General features: G+C 37.5%; 1 protein-coding gene across 3 annotated transcripts; it reads right to left on the reverse strand.

The window, feature by feature from the left end:
* Positions 1 to 1,742: 1,742 nt before the first annotated feature.
* On the reverse strand, positions 1,743 to 9,340 carry LOC143854693 (Haloacid dehalogenase-like hydrolase (HAD) superfamily protein). Of its 3 annotated transcripts, none has more exons than XM_077364786.1 (5): positions 9,273 to 9,340; positions 3,615 to 3,663; positions 3,237 to 3,516; positions 2,935 to 3,141; positions 1,743 to 2,271 (listed from the first exon to the last, which is right to left on the reverse strand). In XM_077364786.1, the coding sequence occupies exons 2-5, from the start codon at positions 3,620 to 3,622 to the stop codon at positions 1,960 to 1,962; spliced, it is 807 nt and encodes a 268-aa protein (XP_077220901.1). In that variant the 5' UTR covers positions 3,623 to 3,663; positions 9,273 to 9,340; the 3' UTR covers positions 1,743 to 1,959. The 3 variants fall into 3 exon arrangements, with proteins under 3 accessions (XP_077220901.1, XP_077220900.1, XP_077220899.1); XM_077364785.1 differs by lacking the exon at positions 9,273 to 9,340 and adding an exon at positions 9,071 to 9,266; XM_077364784.1 differs by lacking the exon at positions 9,273 to 9,340 and adding an exon at positions 9,071 to 9,266 and having other exon boundaries at positions 3,237 to 3,522.
* Positions 9,341 to 9,716: the final 376 nt, after the last annotated feature.

Raw genomic sequence — 9,716 nt, forward strand, 5'->3', positions numbered from 1 at the left:
CAGGCCCTTAATGTATTTAATATTCTGGATATGCATTTTTATATTATGTTTGTTGGGACTTGGGAGTTGCCTTGTTTCTCACTATCCATTACCGAATATAATTAGGTTACCTAGTTGTGGTGGGAATCCAAAATAGACAAGAGCTCTTGTAGGTTTTTTTTAAAAAACAAATGTGACTAAAGGTTTTTCTTGACCAACGACCAAAAGTGGCTAAGAAGGAGAAGACATTCTTGCTTTTCTTGGGTAGGGAGAGAGAAAAACAAGAGAGAGAAAGGAGAGAGAGTGTTTTCTTTTTGGTTTCTCTTCTGGTAAGAAATAGATAGGTGGTTTGAGAAGATAGGAAAAAGTATTACGGTTTTGGATTTCAGGTTAATATATTGTAATCCTTGTATTAATTTTTTAAAAATGTTCAAAGTTTAATAGGGCCATATGCCATCAAACATCTCTATCCGCCATCAAAACCCTTTGATCTGATTCTGTGGAGACTATCTCATGAGTGTGGATTGTTGCATTTAATTGGACTTTCCTAGCTATTGTTCAATGTACTTTTTCTTATTAAATGTGGAATATAACTTGGGATCTGCTGGCGTCCATTGCAAAAGGCATTTAGCCGATGGTCTGTTGCATGTTAGAGCAGATCTCGTGAATGAAGACAAAATCTGCTAAAAAGTAAGCATGTGTCATGGAAGAGACACTAGCCGGGGATAGTCCACCACCACCACCAACCCCCACCAACACCAACACCACCCCCCCACCCCCCTCCCCCCCCCCCGAAATGGATAAAATCCCCCCCTTTATCGGTTTGTGAGAATGGTTCACTGCTTGAGGATTAATTCACCTCCTTTAACATTTTCTTTGCCTTTAAAACTTAACGAATAACATTGAAAGGGGGGATTTTATCCGTCAAAGGGGGGAGAAATATCAGTCCCCTAATTTGTACTTAAAGTGAAATATTACCTAATTCTTATTATAACCATCCAATTGCTCTTAATTTTGATAGTCTCAATTTTTTGTATCAAAGCTTTTTTCTTTTCACCAAGGTCAATGGGCAAATCTAAGGTGGGCCCACCAATTAGGTAGTAGTTGCTATCATTTCATCATAGATAGGATCGCCCATTAACATAATCTTTGCATTGTGGTCCACAAGATGGACATCATATGACATGCAAAGAAATAATCATATTTGACTCAAAAACCATCTTGCAATAATTTGTAAAGGTGTCTAAAGAGGCCTACTTCATTGGAAAAGACAAACGCTATATGTACCATCTTTCACTTACATATAGTGAAGAGATGGACATTTGAGTGTCACAAAATAAAATACGGTATTTTTCACTGAAACCAAGCACATCCTGCTGATGAGAAAGTACTAACCAAGAGTGCCCATAAAAAATTTTCAAGTTTCAGAGATGGCATTTGAAACATTATAAAGGAAATATCAGATACAGTGTTCATAGGTTTTTTTTTTTTTTTTTTTCTGAAACAAATTGGAGTTCTTCCATTCATCCAGACAGCTAAATGGGAATTGAAACAACCGGTGGGCGGGCGGAAAGACCATAACAAGTGGTGGCAATATGTTAGGTACCTAACCAATACACCAAAAGCTCTAGAACTGATGGAACGCATTAGGCTAGGTCTTTTAACCCTGTCCCATACCAAGCTGAGTCCCACCTAGTCCCATACCTAGCCAGGCCCCACACAGGACTGTAACACACAATCATCTCTCTGTAGCAAATAATTCATGAACAATGGAAATTTGAAATAGAAAGTATAATCAGTCATGAAAAATGTCCCAAAAGAATACATGGATGCATATTTGATATGATTGTTGGAGTTTGATTGTCTTGGTGGCAGAAAATATAGATTGCAATAAGATGATCCAAGTAATGACTTTTTTTCCCCTATCCATTAGAATTTAGAAGCATTGAGTATCCATCCATTTCTATGATAGAAGGAAGCTTACAGCTGTTTCTCTGCAACATCTTCTTCCCCATAAGTAAGCCATGCCTGAGTAGCTACTAGATCAGGAAGGACTGTTGCACCAGATTTCCTCCAATTCTCGGCATCAGGCGTCTTGAATCTATCCAATAGCAAGGCCTGCATGCCCACACTCCTCGCAGGTAGGTAGTCTTTCCTCATACTGTCCCCAATGTGCAAGACTTCATCTGGTGCTATATTCCCAGCCTTCTCCAGCGCAATCTCGTAGATTCTAGGGTCTGGTTTTTCCACACCTACAAGACCCGAGAATACGCCAAAGTCCCATTCCGATCCCTGATTCACCAAGACATCATATTACAAGCTGTGTTGGAAGGATTTAGATTCGCATGTCGGGATCCAGTATGGATTCAACAAACCCCCAAAAATAGGATTCGTAGGTTCGGTAAATTTTATTAAATAAAATAAATTTAAAAATAAAATAATATATATATATATATATTCATGAAAATTTTGAGGGTGAAGGGTCTAGGCATTAGGGTTTTATTAAAAGAATCGAAGAAGATTTGGAAAGGGGTCGATGTTTGAGGGTGGATGGTCGAGGCGTTAGGATTATTATTAAAAGAGTCGAAGAACGGGGAAGTGGTGTCAATGTTCAAAGGTGGATGGTCGAGGCGTTAGGGTTTCATTAAGAGAGGAGAGGCTGTATTTTTTTCTAAAAAAAGGTTAAGAACAAAACATATTTAAGGAAAAATATATAGGATTTGCATTTTAAAAAGACAACGATGTGTCAGATTTGCCCAGAAGAAAAATAGGATTCATGCGGGACACAACTACAACAAGAATCTAGCTTATGCCCACGTGAATACATATCTGAATCGCGTGTCAAAACGTGTCGTCACGAATTCAGCATAGGGGGGCAAAAAATCAATGCAACACAGATTAAAAGAAATTCTCAGAATTCCATGTGCCCATAATAGACACAAGATCTAATATTACCTGCTCCAATCCCAAAGCAGGAAGAATAACATCCTGATAACGGTATTCTGCATTGCTGACAATCCCGACAAGGATTCCCCTCCCACGTACCCATCTCAGAAATGGTTGTGAATCAGGAAAAACAGTATACGGCGCAGAGGAACCAAAAGTCGAATATATTCGTCTGAACACCTTCTCGAATGTTTCTTCATCGTAATCATAGCCAGCCTGTCAGCAAATCAAACCTTCTATTCATGGGAAGGCTGGGAAAACATTACTGAAAACACTAATATGAACAGATCCAGTGGTACAGCCATGATTACCCGGATGAAGGAGTCTTTCACGCACAATTTCCACCACTTGATATTGGGAAGTTTTGCTTCATGCCCAAAACATGGATACCGTTTTGCCATGTCTGTATATGCGCCCTTGAAGCCTTCGTGCATGCGTTTGTAATCAGGACAAGGTAATCCAACGGATTTGGCCGCCATGCAGTAGTAGTCTCCGAGTTCTCCTTTGTATGCTATCAGTGTGCCAGTCACATCAATAGTGACACATCGCAACTTGGACAAGATCGACATTTGTGGTGACATGATCCCACCGCTGCCTCTTGAAAATAAATTGGTTAGTTCTTTAGGCAAGAGAACTTATGTAACACTCACGAAAATGTTTCAACAAGGAATGCAATTTACTATCATCACCTGATCATCTGGCTAGCTCAGCTACGTCGAAAACTCAACTGGCTTGTGCCTACATAAAAATTCTCCTTGATTAGAAGTCAGAGAACTTGGAGCAAGGCAGCGAGTAGGTATTAATTAAAAAAAGTCAGTGGTGAACTTGGAAGTGTAGGTGCAATTATTTTTTCCTTTATTTAAGCTCAGATAGCCAGGCTACGCTGGTTGCTCAGCTTTGATTACGCTAGTTTTTTTTTTTCCTTTTTTTTTTTTTGAAATAAAAAAAAACATGGGTGAACTCAACATCAGCTTTTGATCTAGAAGCTATTTTCTGATTCTTGATTTACAAAGAAATGACAGAAACTACAACTGAAAACAGTCAACCAGAGAACTGATGAAATTTGAATTGAGATAGGATGAAAATAAACTACTTACATAAGCAATAGAACAATGTTATGAGTCCGAGAAGGTGCAATCAAATGAATTGCATTGAGCAAGTGACTAATTATAAGTGCAACATGCATAATATTTGGGCAAATGATAGATTGGCAGTCAAACTCACTAAGTAGATACATGTTGGTTGTAAGATTAGCAACCGAAGCACCATTGTGTTAAGAATACTTCATGTTTAGAGCCAGATTAGAAAACACCTTGGACAACAACGGTATGGAATCTATAGATTCAATGTTCTTGCAGGATCGGCAATTGGAATAGCCCAGACAACCTGAGAGATGAGGTTCGTGAAGGCAGACTGATCCAATGAAGCATCAGACCGTAGAGAAGAAGGCATGGTATCCCAGTGAGTATCAACCTCAAATACCATCTACCTCTCGACCCCTTGAGATCAAGGAGGACCTAGTCTACCAGCAAGAGGTTTGGGGATGATGAACCACTGTGAATAATGGACGCAAGATTAGATCAATCGGGGAGTTCGTCCTCTATTGATGGGTACATCAAAGACGGGAAGATGTATTCTCAATTTTTGTCCGATTTCGAAAGTGCAAAAATTTCCAACATGGTGAATGTGGGCCTCTATCAGGGGGTCCCTCTCAAATGAATGGAAGGGCTAAAAACACATCAAAATCACTCGTTTTTACCCTTATGCAGAACTTAATTCTTCCCTACCCGTCATTTTTGGCATTTGTTATGATGAATTGTGAGTATTATTGGCACTGAATTTGATATTAATTAGGCTCATCAAGTGTTAATTTCAAGCATACAATAGGTGTTTTTAAGTAGTAAAATGTGCCTTCTTGTTAAATTCGGTTGATGAAATTATTTATTTAAATATTTTTTAGGGAAATGATATCAGCACAATCAAGTTTTGATATTTTCAATAACTCATCCTATCTTTTTAGTATTTAAAGAGCTGTCAAAGGTTATTGCAGTTCCCAAAAAGCTCTCAAAAGCCAATTAAAAAAGAAAAGACCAGCTGAGTTTGTGCAATTATAAAAACATGGTTGTGCTGATATCATTTCCCATTTTTTATTCTTTTGATTTATTTTTGAATTTTAAAATATTTAAAAAAAATACAGGTTGTAGTATCTTTTATGGAAAGGAAAACCCTAATGGACGAAACACCAAAATGTTACATTCCAATGAGCAAAACGAAATGCCCACCGGAACTGAATTAATAACTAAGGGGCAAGAAGAATTGCACTCCAGTTTGTCATACCAAAAGTGAATTAGGTAGCAAAGGCCTACACTCCTAAACATACCGAAGGAATAGAAGAAACTTTGGACTCCAAGATTCAACAAGAACTGTTAGAAGATTTTTACCCCTCAATTAGTAGGGATCGACACTTGAATCTGGTCAGGGAGTTTAGGATCTCTTCTTATATCATTTTTTCATGCGACTAGAGGGCCTCGCACCCTGACAACCTCCAATATTAGAGATTCTAGAAGTATCACCACATGCAATATCTTTAAATGGTTGATCATGTGTGATAAGATTGTACCAACTTACGAAGCAATCAACTCCAAAAAAGAATAATGGAATGAGAGTTTTCTGATTTCCAACAATGGAAAGGCAGAAGCGGTCTCCATTTGTTCAATAACCTTGGGCAGAAGAGTTTGTAATGCTGGGAAACTACTAGAAATCTACCATAAGTAGAAAAGTTGCCGGAACCATTAAACAATCAAATAGGTCTTCATAAGAATGATAAAGAGAGATATAACGATAGTAAGTTTGATCAAAACATGATCCAAGTAGGATCAACCCCAAAAGGAAAAAAATTATAAATATTAATTAACCTCTTCAAAAGTACATCAAAACTTCATGTGTATAGACCCATAACTCCCTAAAATCCTACTTTAATTCAAGATTTTTCTATAAGATCAATTTCAAGCTTTCATCCCTTATATCAATCAAAATAAAGTTTATTTACGTACTAGAGCAGCCCAAAAAATATGAAGTGTTTCACGTGTAGTAGGAAACCCAAAAAAAAAAAGTTCGAAAACTAGAAACATCACCCTAATTGCTAAATTCAATTAAGGACACATTCCCCTATTATAATTTACTAAACCACCCTAAACATACTACTTTCTCAACTTAGAAACCTTTCAAACGGGTAAGATCTAAACTTCTATTCATGTTTTTCTTTCCAAACCCACCAAAACTTAAAGTCTACCCAACGAAACTAAAAACTCACAAATAATCATAAAAATTTTAATTAACCATTTTGTCAGATATCATGACAAACAAAGCCTGAGGACCCACTACTGGCATTAGTATGATGTTTCGATCTCCTTTGACTTTTGAATCTCGATCCTCGATTGACCCTCTTCTCATGAATCATCTTGGTGCATATTGTAGGCCCAATGAGAGGCATCTTTGCCCATTAGGATTTTAGAGATTTATTTTCCATGCTATTTAGTTTCTAAGATTTTCTTCCCATGTTTTTAGTTTTTAGGGCTTTTATTTTCCATGTTATTTAGAATTAGGAATTTATTTGTTTTCCATGGAATTTTACTTCTTTTTTTTTTTTTGCACTAAGGCAAAAAATCGATACTCAAGAGATTGATACATTGGTTTTGAGGAACCCATCACAACGGGACCCAAAGCTAAATTAAAACAGATCTACACTAGACATATTTCAATACATGATTAAGGAAAAAATATCGTCCTCAGATGAGGTAGGGCCAATTTATCACATCTGATAGCTCCTCTCGTCACTCTGGGAAGATCCCTCCATTTGTAGTAAAATGTCAAGTAAAACACCCCTAATTGGCTAAAGCGTCAGCCGCTCCGTTCGCCTCCCGATAAATGTGAGATATGGTTGGAAAAGATCCTGCTTTAGCTCCTTAAAACCATGGAATTTTACTTCAATTGCCTATATAAAGGCCTTATGTAGTAGAGATTGGTAGGTTTTTTATGACTAATTGATTGATTGAAATTTCTCCCCTCTAATTCTTTTATTCTTCTACTTCTAGTTCTCTCCTCTCCTTCTCTTCTTCCCCTATTCTTCTTCTATTCTTCTCCTCTTTCTTCTCTTTCCTTTCACGGTCCTACGTCACATTGATGTCAAATTTGTTAATTATTAAGTTTTGGAGTATGCGACTTTGAATAATTTAGGAATGGAAAAAGGATCAAAGCATGTTCAAAGACTCTTAACAAAAAACACTCTATAGCGAGATTCGGGAGAGGGGGGCAGGTTCATCAATATCCTCTCAACATGTCAGGGATCGGCTAATAGCGAGGCCGATAAGCTTGCCAGGACAGTGTATCCTAATAGTTCTTTGATTTGTTCGACTATCTTCCCCCTTGAGGCTTTTGTTGTGCCGAATCTTGTGGAGATTATGGATTGTTTGTTTTTCCTTTTTCTTATCTGTGTAGACCTCCTCGGTCGCGGGTTCTCCCGCTTTGCTTCTAAATAAAAAAAATTCTATTAAAAAAAAACTAAAGACATTTTATAGGTCACCAGGAAGTGAAGAAAGCGGGATTTTATTCTAGCATTTATTTTACAAGTCAAGGAAGTGTCTCTCTTTCCTGAATGATGAGAAAAAACTTCTTCAAGAAGTTGTCGAACAGAAAATTCAAGCACGATCAAGTCAAGCATTTCAACAAGGAAGTGAAAAACAATGATGACCTGCAACTAACAAATCCCTTCTCAAAAACAAAAGAAAACATTTAGTGATGTTTTAGATAGGTGGCACTGGTTCAGTTATCCACATATGAGATTAGTTTTTCGAAACTACTACCAAAAAAGCAGAGAGTTGGGACTTGGAAGAGGGGGACTTGGAAGAGGGTGGGGGTGTCCCAAAGTTGGGCTTCCATGGCAGCAATAAAGTAAAAAAAAAATAGCCTGGGGTACTGTCATTTCTAATGCAGAAAGCATTGCCACATCTCCTTAGGCTGGCCAGCTGCAAACACAAATGTAATCAATCAAATGTCTGGTATTGTGGACTCGGATAAGTTCTCTTGCCACAATATATATGGCAATGCTGAAATTGAAGATCATCAGGAAAAAATCATGTCGCTAACAAAGAAAAATCCTCAGCATTAAAGCACCAATTTTCTGGAAACAGGAGGTGTAGGATTTTCTTTCCTCGATTTCTGTTGGAGGATCTCTCATGTCCATAGAAGGCTAACAGCTTATGGCATAAATTAGCAATTCGGAGATGGATTTAGTTCTCTAAGAACTTGGCTTTATATGCTAACTTCCATTCTAGCCCATTCGTGAACCTCATTCCTCATTTTGTCCTGGAACATTGACCTACGCGTATGGTGAATGATGAAAAGAGACCAAAATAATGAGCTATGGGCTTCCTCCTCAACAGGGTTCAAAGAAATTAAAATGGAAAGCAATAGCAGATCAGATATGGGACCTAATTACTCAGTCACTGAGACTAAACTTGGCAAAACAACTCCACCTATAAGGAGGTTTTAACACTCTTGTTACTTGTGTCGTTAGACATAGAGAACAGCTTTCCTCAATCAAACCCATGTACCATCCAGATCCAGGACTATGCAACTACAACTTAACAGTAATTTCAGTGAAAATGTTGATCAAAGTCAAATCCCATTAAGAATAACAAATTACGAATTAGAATCAGATCTCAAAGCAAAAGTCCTTAGCAGAACTTTTTGTCAATGCATCAAGCATTTTTGCCTCTATCAAACGAATCAAAGGGATGCAGCACAGCAAAGTAGAATCAAGTATCCCAAAACAATGTCAGGTACAGAAGAACCAAAGTGTACATGAAACCCAATTACAATCTCACCATTTACATAATGTGGGTTTTGAAAACATCACAAACCCAAGCTAGAAAATCAGTCATCCTCAGAAACCCATCTTGAAATTCAACAAACAGAATTTGGTTAAATATAAAAAAAATTGAAAACCCACAAAGCAACAAAGATTCCCTGATTGTTTACTAGCATGCCTAAGCAGATACAGAACACAATCACAAACAAACAAACAAACAAAAGAATCAGATAAACAGATTCAATCAGTAAAATATAGGTGAGATTTCTGACATACCCACAAGATTTAAGTCACGGATAACCTGGCCTTCCTCTCCGCTAAGAAATAAGAGAGAGAGAGAGAGAGAGAGAGAGAGAATGGGGAGACTTAATTGGGTTATGCTAGGCATCTATTAAAATATGTTTTCATTCCTCATTTCGAGATGAAAAAGAAAACAAGAAACCGTGGATGGCTTGCAGCGGTATAAAGACAAAGGTACCTGGTTTGGCGGTCCACAGATATCTACATAGATAAGTAGCCAATTTGTTTTTTCAGACAGGCAATATAAAGAGGTGGATCCCACCTTTTTCTACCAATTAGATGGTGAGGAAACATAGAAATTGATAAGCCCACCCCCTAACCACTCGTTTTCCATGCGGCTGCTTTTCTTAAAATCTGTTATTTGGTCTCTGTTTTTCACTTTTGAGTAGAGAGTCGCGTGTCCATCATGACAAAAGATTGCGGTCCAAGAAATTAAAAACGTAATGAGGTGATTTAAATTTTAAACCAAGGTTTTAAATTTCGGTTTAGGTAACCGTTTCTGTCCTCACCGAAACCAAAATTAGGCCAACATTGGGTAAGCGATTGAAAAATAATATATTTTCTGAAATTTCAGAAAAAAATGCTGTATAATTTAAAATTTTTGAGATTTTTAGGTTGAATT

The sequence above is a fragment of the Tasmannia lanceolata genome, unplaced genomic scaffold (assembly GCF_043159265.1).
Source record: "Tasmannia lanceolata isolate RefF3 unplaced genomic scaffold, GAP_Taslan_0.1 ptg000020l, whole genome shotgun sequence".
Taxonomy (NCBI): domain Eukaryota; kingdom Viridiplantae; phylum Streptophyta; class Magnoliopsida; order Canellales; family Winteraceae; genus Tasmannia; species Tasmannia lanceolata.